This window comes from Equus quagga, chromosome 5 (genome assembly GCF_021613505.1).
Source record: "Equus quagga isolate Etosha38 chromosome 5, UCLA_HA_Equagga_1.0, whole genome shotgun sequence".
Lineage (NCBI taxonomy): Eukaryota > Metazoa > Chordata > Mammalia > Perissodactyla > Equidae > Equus > Equus quagga.
In genome coordinates, this window is record NC_060271.1 from 112,293,158 (window position 1) to 112,318,184 (window position 25,027).

Consider the following 25,027-nt stretch of genomic DNA (forward strand, 5'->3'; position numbering starts at 1 on the left):
CCTGCAGCTCTACACAACATGAACGAATCACAGAAACACAATAACGAGAGGGAAAAAAATCACAGAAGACTACATATAGTAAAATACCACTTTTATAAAGCTCAAAGACAAACAAAATGAAGCCAATGTGAGTAAATATATGTTTTGAAAAGGCAATAAAATGACAAACAAAATTCAAGCTAGTGGTTACCTTTTGAGGAGAGCAGGACGATGAGACAGGGAAGAAACACAGAGACTGTGCTAATGATATTTGTAATCTTCTAGTTCTTGAGTGGTGGGTTCACTTTATTATTAAACTATATAATTTACATTTATATATTATATAAATTCTTTTGTATGTAAATATTACTTATATTAAGAATGAAAAGAAAATACCACTCCACAAAATAGGAGGACTTCCTTGTAATTTTCAATATTTTTAGAGGAGTTTATAATGAGCATTAAATGTTTATATAATAATTTTTCAATGAACTATTTTTATTGTTGGTAAGAAAAAATAGCAAATGAAGAGAAAAGAATTACGAAATCACTTCATTTAAAACATACACAACATACCCACACACAGACATTTCTAGTTTGACTGCACAAAGGACTTTTGTACCAGGGCAGTAAGATGACCCAATTAACGCCTAAGATCCTTTCAGTTATAAGACTATGATTCTGATGAGTGAACAACAGCATAAATGTCATTCCATGATAAGAACCTCATCCAAAATGGATCAACATTCATCTCTCACACAGAAAATTCCAATCCTAAATTCATTGTATAAAGCATACAGACAAAGTGAAATGTGACAGGGTCATTACAAATAATCAGTGACACAGTCACTGAGTCAGGCCACCACTTTTGACCATAATTTACTGATTTAGGCTTAGCATATATTAATGCATACCTGAAAATCAGACAATTTTTTTTTTTGGTGAGCAAGTTTGGCCCTGAGCTAACATCTGTTGCCAATCTTCCTCTTTTTGCTTGAGGAAGATTGTCCCTGAGCTAACATCTGTGCTCATCTTCCTCTATTTTTTTGTAGGTGGGAGGCCGCCACAGCATGGCCTGATGAGCAGTGTGCAGGTCTGCACCCAGGATCCAAACTCGCGAACCCTGGGCCACCAAAGTAGAGCATGGGAACTTAACCACTACACCACCAGGCCAACCCCCAGATTGTTAATTAAAAAGAATTATCCTCCCCACTCCAGCAGTCTGAATTACTGAAGGACTGCTATATTTTAAGCTATATACTGCTATACTTAATCCCTCCCACAATGACTTTACATAAAAGCAATCAAGTATACTGAAGTATACTTGACCTGGGACAAGTTCCAGTGTGCAGTCCAGGTAGAATCAAACTCAAGCAGGAGGCCACAGAAGGGCAACAGTAGAAGGGAAGGAAATGAAGCCGGCCCCAGTGTTTTGCCAATCTATCAATTATAAGAATTTACCTTCTCTACGTCTCCATTCCAAACCAACCCAGCCTGCCACAATGTCCAAGTTGCCTCTTCATAGGGTTTAGTGGCCATGGGGATCAGACAAATATCAGGCAGTATAACAAAATCACTGTTTACAAACCGCACAGTAACTCAGTTCATGCAAATCATCACTTCACGGGTGTTCTAACCCAGAGGTTTATAAACTGTATTAGATGCTCTAAGATTCAGAATATGATCAAGTAGTTTCTACCAAACAATGAAGATGTAAATTGTCCATGAAATGCAGTCAGCACCTTAACTGTTCTATATATTGAGATTCCACCAAGATCTTATTTGGGGAAAATAACAGTATTAGAAGACAAGTATTTTCTTCTTGGCTTTTAGTCCCCTCTCAACTGTGAAATCTAATTCAGTACAGCTAAAGCTCAACAGACAGGAATGCCTAAATATATATATATTTGGCTTGATTTAATTTTCTGATTAATTGACAACTATGAATGCATGAAAATAATGTTTTAAGAAACAGCATAAAAGAGAACTCAGAATTTGGGGTCAGTAAAACCTGGATTCAAACCCTAATTGTTGCTTTGTTATTCTGAGCAACTCATTTAGTTGTTTGAACTCTGTTTTGCCATCTGAAAAATGGTGAAAAATAACAACCTATAGGGTTACTAGAATATAAATCAGGGATAATGTGAAAGTACATGATATTCCTAGCACATAGTATTGCTTGTAAATGAATGCTATTTAGATTATTTAAACACTAAGTATCATTATGAATCAAACAGGTAATTTTTCAGTGGTAAGCATAAATTCTGTCACTGGAATCAAATAATATGATAGGTCAATTGATTTGGATTTATAAACAGAACTCTACAGGTATGCTCCCTTTTAAACAAACAAAAGGGGACTGCAGAACTGAATTCTACTTTTGCATAAATGAAAACCTACCGTGAGTGTAAAGGAGGTAAAATGCTATGAGGGAAACACAAAAGAATGAGTTCTACTGGTTAAAAGACAAGTCTTTTTTCCAAATGCATCCTTTTTTAAATTGCTATTACTAGTTCAGTTTCAATACTGTAACTTTGTGAGATATCCTATTTTGAACATTCCTAAATCTCCAGACAGGAAATGTGCTGTTTATATAATCTGAGAGTACCTACCTAAAAAATGTTAATTACAAAGGTAAAAAAGAATAACTTTACGTTGGAGAAGCCTGGCAGACACCACTTTAATCATGGATCAAAGTTAATACCAGCAGTAGTGGGACAAATCAAAATTGTGCTCTATCTGCTGGGATATGAGAACCACAAAACTTCCCTTCTCTAATATCCCTGCTAATGAAGCATAATGTGAACCTAATCATAATTTTATAAATCAGACAAATTCAAATTGAGGGAACGTCTACAAAATAACTGGCTTATAAATTTCAAAAGTGACAAGATCATGAAAGTCAAGCAAAAATGAGGAACTATTTCAGATTAACAGATAGTAAAGAGACATGACAATGAAATGTAATGCATATGTTCTAGACTGGATCCTTTGCTATAAGGGAGATTATTGGCACAACTGGCAAAACTTGAATGGGGTCTGAGAATTAAATGATAGTAAATATAAATATTAATTTCCTGATTTTGATAGCTGTATTGTGGCCATGTACAAAAATACTCTTATTTGTTGGAAACACACACAAAAGTATTCAAGGGTGACAGAGCATCCCATTGGAAAATTATTCTCGAAAGTTCTTTCCAACGCCTTGCTCTTGCAACCTTTTCCAAGTTTGAAATTATTTCAAAACGGAAAAAAAAAAGGAAAAACTATTTCCACCACACATAAGGTTCTGTTCCTAGGTACGGCTAACCAAAGAAATTTTACTTATGAAGGAAAGAGAAGGATGAGTTTACAAACTCACAGGAGATTCCTGGGATTCCTAATCTCTAACCCTTTAAACGGCTGCCCAAGTATTCCTTCTGGATCTTCATAAGCATTACAAGATTCCCTATTCAACTAGAACTCTTGGGATCTCCTTGAATAAAGATTTCCCCAACACAAGAGAACCACATGCAAGGTGTTCAAAGTAGCCCACTAAGTCACTAACTTACCAGATCCCAAGGATAACAGCTAGCTCTTCAGCACATAGGTCAGGCATCTGAAACTGTTCACAATCTGCTAATTTTATCTCATTCAGAACAGTATCATCATTGAGCTCAAGATTCTGGTGGAATACAAAAAAAATATTTAGACCAAAAATTAAATTTGATTCATTCAACAAATGGTATGCAATAGATTGCTAAGGGGGATAACTTGCATTTTTGTTTAAGATTATACAATGCCTACATATGGTCAACAGTCTGTTTCTAGTGAAAAACGTATCTAGGGACAATTTCTGTGCAGAAATGGAGGATGTGCCATCTAACCTCAGGAATGTACTGACAATAACAATAATAGGGAATAAGAGCTATCATTGGTTGAGCCTAGTATGCAAAAGCCCCTTTACTGATACAGGATTCAAAGCCAGACTATTCTATTCTCTACCTCTAAATTCTACTCTAAAACATCAACACCCAACTCTGTCTCTCAACAGTATAGTGTAATTAGTTGTGAAATGTTACAAGTGATTTGTTGTTAATTAATGACAGAAATACCAAATTGACAACCTGATTCTAAAATTTATATGGAAATACAAGGATCTACAATAGCCAAAACAACCTGAAAAAGAATAAAATCTGAGGACTTAGAGTACTTGACAGAGTACTTGCTTTCAAGAATTACTACAGGGGGGCTGGCCCCGTGGCCGAGTGGTTAAGCTCGCGCACTCTGCTGCAAGTAGCCCACTGTTTCGTTGGTTCGAATCCTAGGCGCGGACATGGCACTGCTCATCAAACGACGTTGAGGTAGCATCCCACATGCCACAACTAGAAGGACCCACAACGAAGAATATACAACTATGTACTGGGGGGCTTTGGGGAGAAAAAGGAAAAAAAATAAAATCTTTAAAAAAAAAAAAGAATTACTACAGGGCTGGCCTGGTGGCCAAGTGGTTAAGTTCTTGCACTCCGCTTCGGCAGCCCAGGCTTTTGCCAGTTCAAATCCTGGGCACAGACATGGCACCACTCATCAAGCCATGCTGAGGTGGCATCCCACATGCCACAACTGGTAGGACCCACAACTAAAAATACACAACTATGTACCAGGGGGCTTTGGGGAGAAAAAGGAAAAATAAAATCTTTAAAAAAAAAAAAAAGAATTACTACAAAGCCAAGAAAGTGTGGTACTGGCATTAAGACAGACATGAAGAAGAATGGAATAGAATAGAGTAAAAAATTTTAGACCCATGTTATATGGTCAATTGATTTTTAACAAAGGTGCCTAGGTGATTCAACAGATGAAAGTCTTTTCAATAAATGATGTTGGAACAACTGGATATCCATTTGGGGAAAAAAACGACCCTCTACCCTTATCTCATACCAAATACAAAAATTAAACCAAAATTGATCAAAGACCTTAATGTAGAAGCTAATACTAAAGTACTTCTGGAAGAAATCATAGAAGAGAATATTTACAACCTTGGGGTAGGCATACAGTCCTTACTTAGGACACAAAAACATGAACCACCAGAGAAAAGCTTAATAAATCAGATATCATCAAATTAAAACTTCTGCTCTTTAGAAACATAGTTAAGAAAATGAAAAGCCAAGCTACAGAGTCAGGGAGTATATGCACAAAACAAATATCTGAAAAGGGACTGTATTCAGAACATGGAAAACTCTTAAAACTCAATAATAAAAAGATAAACCCAATTAAAAAATGGACAAAGGATCTGTACAGACACTTAAGAAGATATACAAATGGCCAATAAGCACACAAAAAGATCCTCAATAATAGTAATCAACAGAGACATACTAATTAAAATCAGAACTACTTAGTACGCACACATTAGAATGGATAAAATTAAAAGGACTGACAATAGCAAATGTTGACAAGGATCTAGAACAATTAGAACTTTCAGATATTGCTGGTAGAAATGTAAAATGGTACAACCACAGAAAAGTTTGCCAGTTTCTTAAAATTAACATACATTTACCTTATGAGCTATGAATTCCACTCCTAAGTAGTTTCCCACAAGAAATGAAAACGTATGTCCACACAAAGACATGTATATAAATGTTGACTGCAGTTTTATCTATATTAGCCCGAGACTGGAAACAACCCAAATGTTTGTCAACAGGTAGATTTTAAAAAGTTATGCTACATCCATCCAATGGAATTCTAACCAGCAATAAAAAGGTGGTACTGATGCAAGCAACCACATAGACAAATCTCAAAAACATCATCCTGAGCAAAAGAGGCCAGATACAAAAAAGTACATACTATATGATTTCATTCACATGAAATTCTAGAAAAGGAATACTATCTCTAGTCACAGAAAGTAGATCAATGATTATTTAGGGCCATAGGAGTGGCGGATTAACTGTAAAGTGGTATGATGGAATTTTCTAGGGTAACGGAACATATCTTGACAGTAATGGTTGAGTGTATATATTTGTCAAATCTCATCAAATTGTACGAATAAAATAGGTCAATTTTTCTGTAAGTTATATTTCCATAAAATTGATTTTTAAAAAAATGAGTTATCAAAAAATAATAAAATCACAATGAGATATCATCATACACACACTTGCTGGAATGGCAAAAATTAAAAAGACTGACAATACCAAGCATCAGCAAGGACACAGAGAAACTGGCGCTCTCACAGATTGATGGTGGGAATGTAAAATAGTACAACCACTTTGGGAAGGAGTTTGGGAGTTTCTCATCAAGTTACAAATATACTTACCACACAACTCAGTCATTCCATTCCTAGGTATTTACCCAAGAGAATTAAAAACATATGTTCACACAGAGAATTACACATGCATGTTCCAAGCAGCTTTATTCACTACAGCCAAAAACGAGAAACAGCTCAACTGTCCACCAACAGGTGAATGGATAAACACACTGTGGTTTATCCCTACAATGAAATAATACTCAGCAATAATCAGGAGCTAATAACTGGTATCACACCATGGATAATCTCAAAAACATCATGCTAAGCAAAAAAAACCGGACAGAGTATTATTATATGATTCCATTTATTTGAAATTCTAGAAAAAGCAGCTCCAATCTGACAGAAAGCAGATCAGAAGTAGGGGAAGTTTGGGGCCAGACCCGTGGCCGAGTGGTTAAGTTCGTGTACTCTGCTGCGGGGGCCCAGGGTTTCACCGGTTCGGATCCTGGGCATAGACATGGCACCGCTCATCAGGCCACGCTGAGGTGGCGTCCCACATGCCACAACTAGAAGGACCTGCAACTAAGATATACAACTATGTACCGGGGGGATTTGGGGAGATAAAGTAGGGGAAAAAAAAAAGACTGACAAGCGTTGTTAGCTCAGGTGCCAATCTTTAAAAAAAAAAAAGAAGTAGGGAAAGTGATTGACCACAAAAGAGCAAAAGTGGACTTTTTGGCATAAGGGAAATTGCTCTTTATTTTGATTGCAGTGGTGATTACATGGGTCTATCTGTTTGTCAAAGCTCAGTGTTCATTTAAAATAGGTGAGTTTTATTTTATGTAAATTATTCCTCAAAAAACTTGATTTAAAATCTTTTTCTTATTCAATAAGAATAACTAAAAACTAAGAAGACTTTAGAAGCTAAATGGAGCTAGGCTTAGCCCCCAGTTTCAGAATGCTGGAAACTGCCTGTGGAGAAGAGGCCAACCTCTTAACTGGTAACGTCTTAACTGGTAAGCCGTTATTCTGCCCAAATCGCTGCCCAAAGGAACAGCTTTCCTTGTCTATCCTCAAATTCCCCCTAACTGTAAGCCTAGCGCTATCCACAGGGATTCAAGAAAAGAGTACAGCAACCTCCAGCAACTAATGATGGGAGGAAGACAGGATCCAGGCTGCTGTTCAGTCTCCACTGAACAAGTGGCCTTTCCTCCCTGAAGCAGCACCTTCAGAAGGCAGGGCTGGCAGGTGGACAGCACAGCCTCGTGGCCATCCATTTTCAACACAGGCCTTTCAGAATTTTTAAAACACAGCCAGATGTAATTTTAAATTTTCTAATAGCCACATTTTAAAAAGTGAAAAAAAGAAATTATTTAACCTAATACATCAAAATTATCCCTGTATCATTTATCAATAGAAAATTACTAACTAGATATTATACATTCTTTCTTCTTAGACAGTCTATGAAATCTGATGTGTCTTTTACACGTCAGCATATCTCAATTTGGACGAACTTTATTAACAATCACACACGGCTGACGGTCACCATAGTGGACAGTGCAACTCTAGAGTACCCCAAAACTCACCTTTTTACATCCTTATGGGGTTGTACCAACCTGCTTACTAATATCCAGTGTTTAATAACACATTTGTAGAGTGCTTTTATAAATCTAATCTGATCCTTTAACAAAGTGTGATGTAGGAAAAATAAATGAGGAAACTAAGAATATAATATCCTTCCCAGGTTCTCACCCAGGCCAGACAATAAGGATGGGACAGGAACCAAGTCTCCTCCTCCCAGCCAGGCGCTCCTTCCCCTTCACCACAGAAGATCTGAGACATGCCAGTGCTAGCAGCAGGGCATTATTATTTGCCAGATACAACCAGGTGATCAAAACAGTTTTGATATTCACTCAAGATTCTGTAGGTTCCTATTCGGCTCTCTTTGAAATTAAAATGGGTCTGCCACAGCACATACTTACCTAGCTGTTCTGTTTAACATATTGTTCTACTTTAGTCCCACTCGAACCACATAACATTCTACTGAATCAAGAAATTAGCTACCATCTTTTAGACCTCTTCAAGTGATACTTATGATACTGTTCCTGGGTACCCATCATAGATTTGTTTCTGTTTTCAGTGTTGCCTTTGCTGTAATTAATGCTATATCTAGCTTACCTAGCAAAAGCCTGACACTGCGCTAGGATGGACTTTTGGACAGGCTGAGGTTTTGCACATAACCTTGTACAATCCTGCAACAGAGGCCAGCCACATAAGACAGATATCAGGACTCTCTTGTATTATAGAATTTTCCATCGTGAAAATCTTTGATGTTACAGCTGACAAAAACAAAAACTGGTACTGCAGAGCTGTTTTCTGAAATCTATTAAGCTAAAATCACATGCAAGAATTGAGTTTGCAGCTACTAATTTTGACACCTTTTAGACCTGTAGGAAAGTGTTATGTATAAGCAGCAAACCAATCAGTGCTGCATCTTGGATATTTAGTTTTATCTTTTGTTAAACACCATCCTGGTGCATTCATTCATACCATCTAATATATGACATACTGTTGTAGTATGTATAATTCTGTGAACTTTAGCTCCCTTTGTATTCATTTTAAGCATCTAAATAAATTGCTGTATTGTGCTTAATGGAAAAAAAGTATTACCACATAATTTATCTCCAATATGTGGGACATACCATATTCAGCATTTAATGTATTTTTCCTATCCGTGATGGCTGATTGCATGTATGTTTGTGTTTTCTGTGAATACACAGTTTTAATTTATTCTCCCTCCCCCCGACACACAACTGAACAATAAAGAACAGAGACTGTGTCTTTGATTTCCACATGGGTGTTGCTCATAATTGTTGACTTATTAAATTTGGATATCCAATAGCTTTAGTCCATGTAATTCCCCATTAATAACAGGTTAAAAATCTAGGAAGGCCCAAAGGGAAATATGACGTTCCTCACTGGCAATAAAATTACCGTATTTCCTCAATTCTCAGATATACATTTTGAAATTGTAACATTTTTAATCAGGATATATTCTGTAATCACTATAATTGGTATAACAGTGCTCCTTTTTTTCCCGAAGAGAGGTTATTAAACAGATGCTTTATTTTATAATCTAATAGTGTCTCTGACATAAGGAAATATGATATATAACTAATTAAACAATTCTATCTTCCATCCTTGAGTATAAAGTTGTTTCTATCTAATCCATACCTACATCACATAATTTGTACTTCCCACCTTTAAGTAGTAATTAATGGAGACCCTAAGACTATCTGAAGGTATACTGAAAGATTAAATAAATTCTGTATTAAATTGTACATCATTTTCATACATTCCTCATAATAGTCATCATATCCTGTTTATCATCACAGGGGGCAATTCTCAATAGAACTCCATATGGATTACTAAACTATAAGCAACAATGGATTACTAAATTATATACTTGGATTGCAGAATTAAATCTCTTCCCATTGGTGCTGTGGCCTAAAAATCAGGCTTATGACAGTGAATCTAAGACTTCGGCAAGGACTTAGGTTACATCAAAAAGCTTAAGAAGGAGGATCAAGTCTATATAAGGAGGAAATGGGGGATGCAAGCAGGTATCAACACAGTTCCCTACAAGCATCAACAGAGCAGTACAAACATTCGTTCAGCTACGGTTCTACCTAGGTCAGGAAGTACAGGCTGCACCCTCTGTAGTCTTATCCTGGAGTGGGTACATCTTTCCCTTCCTTCCTTCTCCTCTTGGAATCAATAGCTGTTCCTCTCTGAAGTTATCAGAAATGCAAACAAGTACTCGGAACAAGCCCAGGAGGTATTCAATATCTCATCAAAGGCCTTCCTTGGGACTCCTGAGTGCTAGCATCCATGGACCCTAGCCTTGGCATTATTTTCAGTACAGGATAGAATTTTAGTGTTCAATGTACCCAAGGTAAATTTGTTTGCAGGCCCTGGAATGAAGGGTTAGCAAGACATGGGCTTCAAGGATACTAACATCAACCAAAGGACAACCAAAAGTGTTGGTTTGGGGTCTCTGGGATAAGGAAATATAAATGCTAATGACTTCCACGGAAGCAGACGGAAAGGCCTAAAAGCAGATAAACTGACCAAGAGCCATAAATTTAAGCTACAAGAAGAGAACGCATCAGCCAACTGAGGAAAAACATACTAAGACAGCAACCAGCCCAGTAATGACAGAGTAACAAAAGACAGATCAGAAAACTGGTAAAAAGGAATTCTGATCATCTGTTTACATATTTAGAAGAAGCCCAAGAAATTTCAAGTCTCTTAATCTTAGAAAATATCCATGGAAGGCAAAAGTAAGGCAACAAATATGGTACCAGCTAGAAAAATTAGTCACTACTCAGTCTGCCATTTGGATTTTTTCAAGGCGGGTAACACATAACTAACTGCATCATTAACTCATATTTACTGAAGTCAGGAAGAAAAACAACATTTTATCTCCACTTAACAGTGAAAAAGGCTTAAATATGGGTTGTTTTTTTTTTTAACCCCCCAGCCACCTTGAGAAAGCTCAAGAAAGGACAAAATGAAGCCTCTTCCCACCTCATGCAGTGTTTCTACAAAACTTACCTAAAGAAGCTGTTAGACTTGGATGTTAATAACTTACAATCCTACCCACCTTGGTTAAATGTTCCTGAGGAGTAGGGGCTGGACTGAATTCACAATTGGAAAACACATCTCCCTCTCTTCTTACATCTAGAATAAGTTGTGCCACATAATTTTCCTGGAACCGTGTCCTTTTTCCCAAAGCGCCTGAAAAAAATGAAATTATATTTATTGATTTGTCAATCAGATCTACTGTACAATCATAGACAGTAATATTTTCAGACTGCTTTAGAGTTTATAAAGTATTTTCTCCATTTCAAATAAGAGAAATCTGAGGCCCAGTGATGATTTTAAAATGACTCATAAAATCATAAAGCCAGTTAGCTGTGGGGATAGACCTCAAACCCAGGATTCCTGTCACTAGATTCCACGTATTTATTTTTGCCTCAAACTACTTCCTTCCTCAAAAAAGAGTAACTCATTAAGCGTCGTAGGTAGAAGAAATATTATCATGTCCACATAACAGATGAAAAAACAGAGGTTCTGAGGTGCAGCCACTTGCCTAAGATCACAGGGTTTCTCTGTATCAGAGCCAGAGCTTAAAGCCAGTCTTCAGCTTCTAAGTCCAACAGTATTTCTATTACACTATCTGGCTTCACGTAACACCAAAATTTGTTTCATTTTGTATCTGAAATAACTTGCTGCAGAATAGCTTTAAGAGAAGCAAAAGTTCTAATACCCATTCTCTGGCAACAGCCAGATTACAAAGACCAGTGTGAGAAGTCTGGACTTCATCCTGAATGAGTCTGGCTCTAAGTGATACATCCACCTTTTAAACATGGCACACTAAAATAGCTATTGAGATGGTCTAATACTGCTTATTTTTTTATAGTAAGGCTACAGCTGAACGGAACAAAATAATAATCTGATTCTCATTTTATATCTGTGAGCGCCACATTTGTATCAAGTTCTTCCCTCTTAACTTGGAAACGAATATGAAGAACTAGCTAGTAAACACACCAACAGTTAAAGCTCACTATACAGAGTACTGTGATACTAGTTTTTTAAATAGTCCTAGGACCAAAACATAATCTCTGAAACTAACCTCACAAGTTATATTATATATATTTTCAAATACATACAGGACTCCAACTTACACATGGTCATTGTTCCAAAAGTTATAAGCTGGATATTTAACAATTGTCCTCATACAAACAATGTAATAAAAGATGGCTAAGATCCCAGATCAGGCCACAAAGTCATATTTAACTCATATCTGAAGGATTTTATTGACAGGACTAGCTCAATAAGAAGCATAGAATATGTGGGCTAAGAATGGGCCTTAGAGATGATCTAGACTAGCCCAGAAAGGACAAATAGGTTCAATTATTTCCATATTCACAGGTTAGCAGTCATAGGCTGGAAGGCTGAGCCCAGGTTCAACAGGTATAAATGGTGTGATCAATGCTGATGTCTGACTTGCATACTATCTTCAATATTGAATGTCAATTTATTATGAGACACTAGGGATAGAGCAATACATCAAAAGAAACCACTGTTTCTAATTTGGTATTCAGAAGAAACACAGAGGTTTTAGGAGAAATTCTGTGATTTATTTGTTCATTCAACAAATATTTACTGAGTGCCAACTACATACCAGATAGTGTTGTAAGGCATTGAAGAAACATCTAAACACAACAGTCAAAAATTTCTGTTCTTAAGAAAAGCAGGATGGAAGCCGTAGGTGGGTATTTACAAGAAAAGGCCATGTAGGAAAGCCAACCTAAACTTGGGAATCAAGAGGAGCTTAGGAAGCCCCCACCCATGACCAAATGGTCAAAAGTTCATTTGTGGACTGCCTGGCTGCTATTTATTCCTAACATGTGTCTAACTAGATTAGAAAATAAATAGACATCCCTGGCATAAAGAAAATATGTAATTTCAAATTTGTTCTAAGACCATGAATTTTTAAAACAAAATCTTTAAAAATCTATTTTTGTAAAGCAAAGAATAGGACATAGAAAATCAAATACAACCAAACAATACAACCAAACTGCCAATGTATGTATTAGTTTTACCATAAAAATAAATTAATTATCCACAAAAGGTAGAAAAAGTCTTACCTGTCAAATCAATTTGTAATTTGCTGATGTCTTTAGCAATATTGAACTCATCTTTTGCTTTTTTATATTCATAATAATATAAAAATATATATGCACATTCCAGATGGAATTGAATAGCCAAATATCGACCTGAATCGCCTACAAACAGATTCTCTAGTTTTATCACTGCAAGAGGAAAGATGAAAATTAAAAACTATGATGAGAATAAAATCATATTAATGATTAAAATGTTGAGTCCATAATATGTGAAGGATATATTATATAGTCCCTGCTCTTAAAGAATTTTAAATCTGGAAGATGAGAAACATATAACAATAGTTCACAGCTGGCATTCTCTGAGCACTTGCACATTCCAAGCATGAAGCTAAAGACATTTACCTCCTTTATACCACACAGTCCTAGGAGAGACAATTCATAACCCTGCTCCTTCATGTTTTAGAGTGCTTGTCTTAATCACGCTGTAAAAAAAATAACGGCAATACAAAGTGATGATACAAAGTACCAAATGAATCTACAAAGAGTTAAACAACACGAAAATCTAATGAAGAAGGGATCAGTTTAGTTTCCCTCCTAAAGAATATAGAATTTCTCCCTTAAAAGAAAAGGAGAAACAGATATAAATCCATATATATCTAAGACAGTATGAGTATCATATAGAGAATGAATGAATATTGGCTTAGCAGTCAGATTCTAAGTTATTTCTTTAAATACCTGAGATGAACAGATAGGCGGATAATAACGTACCAACATAGTATCTGAAATAAAATGATTGTCAAAATGAATTATATATAATAAAGGGGCTAGCTGACATCCACCCAGTTGCAGGGGGTGTCTACCAGGTCACCTCATCCATCTCCATCCCTCTACAATATCCCTGATAAACTGCCCCTCACAAATGTTTCAGTATGGGTTAGTCAGCATTTCACAAAGCAGTCCACAAGAATAAATGCATAATGAAGGAACAGAAAACGCATTTCCAATATCCAAAGTCTGAGAATCAGTTTTCTATCATTCAAGCTAAAGGGGAAGTGATAACACTGAATGCCTACTCTGGCTAGCACTAGGAATTTTACACGTTGTGTCATTTAATTCTCGCAATGATGTCTCTGAGGTTGACATTATCCCCACTTAATTCATTAGAAAATTGAACTCAGGGGCTGGCCCCGTGGCCGAGTGGTTAAGTTCGTGCGCTCCGCTGCAGGCGGCCCAGTGTTTCGTTGGTTCGAATCCTGGGCGCGGGCATGGCACTGCTCATCAGACCACGCTGAGGAGGCATCCCACATGCCACAACTAGAAGGACCCACAACGAAGAATATACAACTGTGTACGGGGAGCTTTGGGGAGAAAAAGGAAAAAATAAAAAAAATCTTAAAAAAAAAAAAAAAAAGAAAATTGAACTCAGACAGCTTACTGACTAGTCACCTCAGCTGTTAAAATGGCAAAGCCAGGATACAAATCCAAGCTTGTTGGAAAAACGGGGGAGGGAGTTGGCAGAGGAAGGAGTAAGGTCAACAGGGTAGAGGTGTTGTCCCAAAACCCAATCTACCTTACCACGGAGTAATCTAGCAAAAACACCTCTAGCTAAGAAATAGACATCCTTTGTCTTACTATGAACTGAAATTAAAATGAGTTTGAAAAAGAAAGATAGTGTTTCTCTATATATGGCCAGCCTTTTAGAGATTCCCTTGACTCAAATAAAGAGAATAAGTCAAGATTATATGTCTTACTTCAAAAGGCAGAGACAGGCATCCAAACAAGAATATCTCACAGTGAAAATTCTTAGATTTCCTCCATGCAAACCAAACTGAAGAAAAGCTGGATCTGATGATACTCAGTGTTCTCAGTGAGTGCTTTTTCTTTAACTCTCTTTGCCTTTTGTCTGCCCATTATTCCTGAGTGTCTAGCCATTACTCTCAGAAATATAATAACCTTCTATGATCTTAGCCCAATTCACAAGTGACGCAATTCTGCTTGGTTGTCAACGGCAACAAAGTCGTCTTCCCTAAAGGTTCTGGATGCAAACGTATCAAGAGACGTGAAGCTTGGGCAAGGCCTTTAAAAATCCTCTTTCAAATATCACAGAAAGGCCACTTCTGCATTTAAGTAGACTTGTTATGTTGTGATAACTCATACACATCTAGCGAAGACAATCAAATTTACACTGTCCTAAGAAGAGATAAACAAGTCACATAAATGCCCAAAGCTGTCTGTCTGTATCTATCTTCCCTCCTACCTACTTACCTGCTTGTCTATATGTATGTAAGCATGTGTGTGTATACATATATATATATATGTATAAGTATAATTGGCTTTGATCTTGTACATTTGTACTTTATCTGCATCTCATGTGTTCAGGGGTCAAAGACAACATGTTAGACAAATAAAGTAGGGGGACAGATCTTGTTTCTTTTTTTAAGAACTAGCTTACTCTTTAGATTCCAACAGCATCATCAATGACTCTTCCAATAAAAACACCTTTAAAAAGCTGCATTAAAAATTTTTAATATATCTTTATGTTAACAATTGTGCTGGGAACAAAATAAGAAATCCTCAGAGAACAAAAAGTAAATGCAAACAGCAACTTCGGGAATTAAGCATGCACTGAAGCCCTATTCTGCCCTGAAGCTATCTATCAAACCCTAGGGACTTTAGGATTCCACTTTGATGGCAAAAAGACGCACCAAAGACAAAAGATCAGGCCTAGAGGCACCCAAAGTAGGCAATCTAGAAGGAGATCTCTGGGGCCAGCCCCTCGCCCCAAGCCCGTGGCGGAGTGGTTAAGTTAGCGCACTCCGCTTCGGCAGCCTAGGGTTTCGCTGGTTCGGATCCTGGGCGTGGACACAGCACTGCTCATCAAGCCCTGCTGAGGCAGCATCCCACATGCCACAATTAGAAGGGCCCACAACTAAAAACATAAACTATGTGCCAGGGGGCTTTGGGGAGAAAAAGGAAAAAAAAAATTTTTAAATCTTTTAGAAGGAGATCTCCATTTAAAGCTGAGACCCAAAGAATTGTATGTTTACTGAAAGGTTAAAAAGGAGATAAGCCTGCCATGCAGAAGTTAGCAAGAAAAATGTCATTGGGTGAAGGGGAAAAATTTTATCCCAAGAATTCATAACCGTAAGACTGACTTCACATAGATCTGTAGGTCAAATTCGGGCTATCCATGTAGTTCCAAAAAACCCTCAAGCCAGGAATTTAGCTCACCAGAGAAGGGGCAGAAACAAAGATAAATCCTCTTCTGAAGGAATGCCACTTCAATCAGGATTCAAATTCAGGATTCTCACACATAAATTTCCTAGGCACTTGAGCTCATAGTAAAAAAAAACCAAAAAACAGAATGTAGAAAACATGGTGCTAGAATTTGAAAGTTAGCTTTCTCAACAAAATGCAGAAACAGACTCTCAAAGCCTTCAGAGGCTGAAATGACCAGATACAGTATATGAAATGTTTAATAGGTTTCAAGAAACAAAAAGCTAAAAAATATGAACAAGAAACTATAGGAGCCAGCCCCGTGGCATAGTGGTTAGGTTCAGTGCATTCTACTTCTGCAGCCCAGGTTCATGGGCTCAGTTCCCGGGCGCAGTCCTATACCACTCGTCAGCCTGCTGTTGGCGCTGACCCACATGTGAAGTAGAGGAAGACTGGCATAGATGTTGGCTTAGGGCTAATCTTCCTTAGCAAAAGATGAGAAAGACTGGCAACAGATGTTAGCTCAGGGTGAATCTCCCTCAGCAAAATAAATAAATAAATAAGAAACAAGAAATTATAGAAATCGACCAGGAGAATTGGAAAAGGAACGAAAAAGAAGTTTAGACACTTTTTAAAAATTAAAATTAAAAATTAAATGGACAGACCAGAGAACTAGAAGATCTAAATATAATTATGCAGACTGCAACACAGGGAAACAAAGAAACAGAAAATTTAAAAAATTAAAGAATGTTGAGGATGCAGGTGAGAAGTTGTAACATATCTGAAGATCTAGGAGAAAACAGACAATGAAGAAGAGACAATATTTGAAGAGATAATGGCTAAGAATTTGCCAGAAACGTGGAAAGACACTAAATCTCAGAATCAGAAAGCCCATTAAATCCCTAGTAAGATAAACAGAAAGAAATCCATACCTAGTCCAGTCAGAGTCAAACCAAAGAAAATCAGATACAAGGAGAGGATCTTGAGAGCAGCAAAGGAAAAAGGCAGACAACCCGCAGAGGAAGAGTAATTGAACCAGTGACTGATTTTTCAACACTAACAGTGGAAACAAACAAAAAAAACAGAATATCTCACAGTGCTGAGAAAAGATAGCTATGAACCTAGAACCCTTTAGCCAACACTTCAAGGGCGAAATAATGTATTTCCAAGCAAATGGAAACAGAGAGTTCATCACCAGATAAGCTTGTTTACAGTACAGCAACTGCTAAATTACTTTATATAACTCTAGTATACAAAAACATAATGTCTGAGTTTTACTTCACCTCACCTCCCCTAAGTAGAGAGAAAACTGAGGAAACAACACCCAGGAGAAAGCCAAGGACCACAACCTAACATTGCAGCTTCAAACTTCAAAAGACAGGACATCTTCAAAGTTTGGAAAAGAAGGCTGAGTCTCTTGATAAACAAGTTTTAAGGAGAGTTAGGTTTTCATCTATTTTTAAAGCTTCTGATTTACAGTAAAAGTTGAAAGCTGCTGGAAGTATCTACTTCAGCAGAGAAATGGTCACCGACTGACTGCCCCAAGGAACTCAAGGGTGGGTTTGTAAGCATTTAACTGTTTAAGAGATGCAATCACGAACCACCCTGAACCAGAACAAGCCCACCACAAGAGCAACACCTATGACCTTTGCCTCTTTTTTCAAACACCTTTATTGAGATAATTCACATACAAACAATTCATCAATTTAAAGTATACAATTCAATGGCTTTTAGTATATTCAAAGAAATGTGCAACCATCACCACAGTTAACTTTAGAACATTTTCATCACCTCAAAAATATATCCCATCCCTTTTAGCTGTCACTTTCTCCTTCCCAAATTCCTCCCACAGCCCTAAACAACCACTAATCTACTTTCTGACTCTGTAGATTTGCCTATTCTGGACATTTCACTATAAATGAAATCATATAATATGCAGTCTTTTGTGACTGGCTTCTATAACTTAATACGATGTTTTCAAGGCTCTTCTGTGCTTTAGTACGTATCAGTACTTCATATCTTTTTATGGCTAAATAATATTATAATGGAATCCATTGTATGGATACATAACATTTTGTTTATCCATGTAGCGGTTGATGGACACTTGAGTGGTTTGCATCTTTTGGCTATTATGAATAACGCTGCTATAAACATTCAGACACAAGGTTTTGTGTGGATCTATGTTTTCATTTCTCTTAGGTAGATATCTAGAAGTTGAATTGCTAGGTCATATGATAATTCTGTGGTCAACCATTTAAGGAACTTGCCAAACTGTCTTCAAAGTGGCTGTACCATTTTATTCCTACCTGTAGTGTATGAAGGTTCCAATTTCTCCACATCCTCAACAACACTTGTTATTATCTGACTTTTTGATTATATCCATCCTGAGGGTGAACTGACATCTCACTGTGGTTTTGATTTCCATTTCCATAACGATTAATAATATTGAACATCTTCTCATGTGTTTATTGGTCATCTGGATATCTTCTTTAGAGAAATGTCTGTTCAAATCTTTTGCCCATTTTTTCAATTGGGTGATTTATCTTTTTAATTATTGAGTTGTCAGAGTTCTTTACATATTCTATATACAAGTCCGTTCTCGGTTGTATGATTTGCAAATATTTTCTCCCATTCTGCAGGTTGTCTTTTCACTTTCTTGATAGTATCCTTTGAAACACAAAAATCTTTAAAATTTTGATGAAATCCAATTTATTTTTTTCATTTGTTGCTCATGTTTTTGGTGTCATATCTAAGAATCCATTGCCAAATCTGAGGTCATAAAGATCTACCCTAAATTTTCTCCTAAGAGTTTTATATTTTCTTCCTACATTTAGGTCTTTGATGCGTTTGGGTTTAACTTTCGCATATGATGTAAGGTAAGGGTCCCGTTTCATTCTTTTGCATGTAGCTACCTGGCAGTCCCAGCACCATTTGTTGAAAAGACTATTCTTTCCCCCACTGAACATGTTATATGTAGAATAAAGCAAGTAATCATGTTAATATTGTTAGGAAAAAGATTTTCAGTTCACAAAAAGAAGGATACGAATGTCAGTCAAGGACATAAACACTTTGCAAGGTTAAATTTTAACTGGAGCTCCCTGGTCAGGGACTTGATAGGCATGTTTGCTGGGGCCTAGTCTTGGCTGGGGATTCAACCAGAGTGTGTGCCAGGAAGAAAGTCTCAAAAAAGGCCTCAGGTGGAGTGCTTGCCTAGGTTGGAGACATGATCTATGCCTTCACCTAAACCAGGACTGGTGGCTTGACCAGAGACTCAGCCAGCACAGTTGTAAAGTTCAGGGCTTGCCCCGAGAGTTTGCTGGAGCTGGGGATCAGTCAGAGACTAGTATGTCTGCTGGGGCTGGGGTCTCAACTGGTGTATCTGACAGGGCCAGGGACTTGACCAGCGTTCAACAGAGCCAGGTCAAGAACTAAGCTGTGCGTTCCACGAGGCCAGGGCCAAGGGATCAGCCTAGATGGTAGAGGCTGGAATTGCAGAGACAGTCTACAGGCTGGGAGATTTATTACATACTGGAAGACTGTACAAATAAATATATTAAGGTTAATGGAAGCCTGGTTTTTCACTGTCACAGAAGGGAGTTACAAATTTGGAAGGAGAATACTAGCATAAACCCTGTGATATTAGATTGGAATTGGAGATGATGTAAATTCATGTTTTTTAATGCAGAGATAAATATAGAAATAGAGACAGATGTACATATGTATGTGTGTATACACACACATATACTTTCTAGCTATGTCTGTTGAAAGGCTTTAAAAGGAGCCAGAGCTCTTTGGAGAAATTATTGATTCCAGGGCTGCAGCAAGGAAATACAAAATGGTGCTAACACACCTTCTTCTGTCAGAAAATACAGAAGTGCTCAAAGATAAGTCAAAAGGGCATAGAAGTCTCTTTGAACAAGCTCCCACTAGCCAAATCTGGGAAATTTGAGTATCACAATAACGATAGTAACAAATTACTATAATCTATTGAATGAACTAGACATCCATGAGTCCATACTAATATCAATATATAAATGTATATATTCAAAATTTGGTGAGGAATAGGAGACTTACATGGTCTCCAAGTATCTCACTATAAAACACTAATTAATTATAAAGAGTAATAGCCAAAAATTGGAAACAATCCAAATTTCCACCAACAAACTGTGGTATTTCCATATAATGGAACACTACTCAGCAACTAAAAGGAATGAACTATTGTTTTATGTCACAATATGGATGAATCAAAATAATTATTTTGAGTTGAAAGAAGCAAGGCAAAAAAGGAGCACAGACTGTATGAATCCACTTTCACAAAAATCTAGGAAACGCAAACTAACATATAGTCAGAGAAAGAAGATCTGTGGTTGCTTGAAGAGGCAGAGTGAAAGACCAGGAAGGCTGAGAGGAAGGGACTCCCAAGGGGCACACGGAAGCTTCTGGAGGCCATGAATAGGTTCATTACTTCGGCTACAGTGATGGTTTCATGGGTGTAGACGTATGTCCAAACTTCACAAATTGTACACTTTAAGTATATCTAGTTTATTGTCAATTATATCTTAATAAAGCTGTTTTAAAAAATTTTTGATTAAAAAATGTCTAAGTTTTTGTACTGTACTTGCAACTTTCTAGAAGTGTTTTAAATTTTTTTTAAATCCCAAACTATGAGCAATTAAAGAAAAAGAAATGTTATCTTGCCTTTCCTGCCTGAACTATATTTTAGGGTTATCCAATAGCCTGGTTGATGAGGAGGAATTCTTCTTTACAAAAGAATTTCAAGGGGAAAAAAAGTAGAAGGAATGATTGAAATATAGAGTTACTAGGTACGATTAATAGAAAGATTGCACTTTCTTGGCCAAATGAAGCCTGGTGTCTTAAGTAAAATGTCAATCAAAGGGAAACTTCATAAAATCCTCAGCAGTTGGATGGAGGGTATCCATCATCAGCCATGAAGACTAGGGAGGCACACAGCCTATCACGTCTAAACAGGAAAGTACTAGCCAACTCCAACTCACTTCCCTTAAAAAAATCCTCTTTTCCATGACCTCCATACTTCTCAAGCTTTGTTACCTACTGCTGTTCCTTCTGATTTTTCCATCCTTTTCCTGCCTCTCTCCCCTTCCCAACTATTTCCCTCTCTTCCACCCTATAACTTTTAATCAATATCTGTTGGATTCTTCTATGTGCTTATAACTGTGCTAGATCTTACAGCAAAGTTTAAGCCCTGCTCTCCTCTAAAAAGGGGGTGGGGTCAAGGAGAGAGAAGAGTTAGGAAGAGAAGTCACACAATCATTGTTCAACACAGTTAATTTGATTTGAAAGTGTGTGGTACTGGCCAGGGAAATCCATAAGGAGGGGATAGTTGAACAAACCTTGTCAGGGGGCTGGGCTTTGAAAGATGGGTAGAATTTGGCTACATCTTCACCTCTAGACCGTAAGGTTCACAAAATCCACATTGAGTCTTGTTCACTGCTGTATGCCTGGCACCTATCATAGCTGATGCTCAATAAATATGCTTGGAGTGAGCAAATATTTAAAAACCCTTCCACGGTTATCACCAACAAGACAGAAATCCAATGTTCTAGTCATCTAGCTCCTATCTACCTGTTCACCCTCATCACCTATACACAATCCCTCACACTCTGCTCCAGCCATTCCAAACTACTGGAATTCCCAAACACACAAAGGTGCTTCAAGTCTCTGTGCCTCTCTCTGTACATATTGTACACCCTTTCCAACTTTACCTAATAAACTCTCACTCATTCTTCAAGAGTCAGTTCAAGCATCAGCCACTTTGTGAAGCCTCCTCTGATCTCTTAAGTTTAGATTAATCTCATCCTTTTTTTCATTCCTTCCTCTTTATGCCCTTTTTTCTATCTGTATGTTAGTTCCTAACCCACTGAGTTCATTGATATCCCTAGCACCTGGCACAGTGACTGGAACATAGCAAACACTCAAAAAACTTTTTTAGTTAAATCTCAAATTGGGCAGGAAATAGAAAGTCAAAGATAAAACTGGAAATAATTAAAGATTTTCCTAATCCAAAAAAATGACATGATGAAATTGGTATTTAGAAAAACCAATCCAGTACTGACATACAAGGAGAAGGAACAAAGGCCAAGAAAGAGCGTACAAGCCAGATGCAGCCCTTTGGACATGAAGTAATAATGACAGTAGCTGTAAGTCACTGGAGGGCTAGCCGTGCAGAAGCAAGATTAGACCTATCCTGTCATTCTCTGTGCTCAACAGCAGTGCTCTCCAATACAACTTGCTGTGATGAGGTAAATATTCTGTATCTGTACTGTCCAAAATGGTAGCCATTAGCTACACATGGCTTCTGAGCACTTGAAATGTAGCTAGTGAAACTGAAGAATCGAAGATTTAATATCATTTATTTTACTTTATTTAAATAGTCACATGTGGCTAGTGGACATATAGTGGACTATATTGGACAGCAGAGCTCTAGCTAGCAGTTGTAAGCGACAGAAAGCAGATATTTTTAATTAATAAAAGAAAGCACTTTGTATCAATTATGGGTCCTAACAATGGAATTGGCTCCCTCTCAACGTCATCTCAGAAAGTGCCCAAGGAGAAAGGAGATAACTTTTTTGAACACAATCTTCCAGTAGACTCCAGCATTAGGGATGGATAGGAAGTTGGCCTACAAAGAATCAGATTATTTCACATTTGGCAAGGATTCAAAGATTATTTTTACATGGAAGGAAATCCTGGTTTGGAAGTCTGATAAGTTGCCTGAGGTCACATAAGGAGTAAATGATGGAGTAGGAACTAAAAGCCAGATGTTAAAATGGTATGTTTTGTTAATTGTCCTTTTTTTTCTTTTTTTTTTTTTGGTGGTGAGGAAGACTGGCCCTGAGCTAACATCTGTTGCCAATCTTCCTCTTCTGGCTTGAGGAAGATTGTCGCTGAGCTAACATCTGTGCCAACCTTCCTCTATTTTCTACATGTGAGACGCCCCCACAGCATGCAGGGCTTGATGAGTGGTGTAGGTCCATACCCAGGATCTGAACCCACAAACCCCAGGCCGCCAAAGTGGAGCACATGAACCTAAACACTATGCCAGCAGGCCAGTCCCTGTTAATTGTCTTGATTGTGATAATTGCAAGGGTGGATATACATATAAAATGTCATCAATTGTACACTTTAAATATGCCTTATTGTAAGTCAATTATACTTGAAAAAGCTGTTAAAAAAAACATTATATCCACTACCATACCATCCTTTGTCAACCCATCAGTTCTATCTCATAAGACTGGTTGTGAGGATAAACTAGTTAATACATTTAAAGACTTGGGACAGTGCTTGGTATGGAGTAAGCACTATAGAAATGTAAACTGCATTATCATTATTAGATGCTAGAATCCTGACTTACTGACCAGTTTGGAGAAATGTAATGGAAAGAAGAGCGGGCAGGATTTGTAGTCAGAAACTCCAGATCCCAGTCTGGTTCCTGGGCAATCTCTGAGTCTCAATTCTTTGTAAAATGAATCAGTGTGATGGAGAAGATAATCTCTAAGGGACCTTTCCAAACTAAATATTTTAGACATGGACTAGGATACGAATTGTAGGAATGGAAAAGAAAGGATGAATTTGAACACTTAGGGAAGAAGTGATAAGATTTAAGAACTGGCTAGATATGCAGAACGATGGAAAACAATGAGTCAACCATGAACACAAAGTTTTGAGCTTTGGATGACTCAAGGTTTAAATAAAAAGAGGAGCATATTGACCCAACAGACCTATATTTATTATTTTAATAAATCAGTAGGTTCTCCATGGAAATGAATATTTATGACCTTCTGCATCAAAATGTCAACCAGGACATTTAAAACGTAAGCTAAAACCAAAATCTCTTCTCATGAGATTATTTTAATGTTACATTAAAATGAAATCCCTATGGATAATTATAATTAGATAATCATATTTAATACATTTAATAACATTCACTCCAAAGTATCAAATTTATATTAAACAAATCAATGCATACATCAGTCACCAAGAGACTAATCTCTTGAACAACTCTTTCGACGTGGAAACAATCTAACCCAAGAGTCACAGAGCTGCCTGTAGATGTCACAGCAGAACTCTCAGACAAAGCACTTTAACCTGTGCTCTCTTAGACAGTGACTTCTCCTTGAGCTCATCTGCAAACAGCTACACCGCAATACTGCATCCCACGTACAACATGGAACGCATTTTCAGTATCAGATCCTTCAATAAATGGTTGCGCGCCCTTAAGCAGTCTTTAGAGAATCATGGTTTCATTAGTGAGACATCCAAAAGAGTGCCTTTGATGGTGCTGAAGAACATAATTTTCAAGATTCTAACCCACTCCTTTCACAGATGTGATCAGTCCAGCAAAGTTATGCTGATGTTCTGACAGGCTCTACCCCACTACATGGTACTGATGTAACATTCCTGGACACAGCAATACAGACCACAGTTGTTCATAAAATCCTTCCTATACTCCAGAGACCGAAAAAAAACGCTGCCAAATTTCTGATGATCCTTCAAGGGCAACATTTCAAATATAATGTTCTTCTCTGCACAGTGAACAGTTTTTCAGTTATACCTGACTGCTTGGTCAACATTTGGGTCAAATCCCAGAACAAAATATTTTTTAACATAAAATTGTTTATGAAATGTTGCAGTTTAAGACTATCTGCAGACCTATTTAGACATAGCCAAAATGCACCAATTTGTGACTAGATGAAATGAAAAATGTCATTGATTAGCCTAGAAGAGCAACATAAAAAATTCTTAGTACAAGGCAAAGTAAATGATATGCTGAATTATACTGCAGGAAAGAACTGAGACCACTTGGGGAATGAGTCACTTAGAGTCATATTTTCCAGATATCTTACTTAACCCTTTGAGTTTGGGAACTTAATTTTACCTCTTA

At 37.3% G+C, this 25,027-nt stretch overlaps 1 protein-coding gene across 1 annotated transcript in view; it reads right to left on the reverse strand.

The window, feature by feature from the left end:
• The window catches only part of TTC27 (tetratricopeptide repeat domain 27), a 176,409-nt gene that overhangs the window by 135,296 nt on the left and 16,086 nt on the right, over positions 1 to 25,027 (reverse strand). The window contains exons 6-8 of the mRNA XM_046663090.1: positions 12,913 to 13,077; positions 10,863 to 10,996; positions 3,531 to 3,643 (exon numbers count right to left, since the gene is read on the reverse strand). Coding sequence (XP_046519046.1) covers positions 3,531 to 3,643; positions 10,863 to 10,996; positions 12,913 to 13,077 — 412 coding nt within the window. The remainder of the gene's footprint in view (positions 1 to 3,530; positions 3,644 to 10,862; positions 10,997 to 12,912; positions 13,078 to 25,027) is intronic.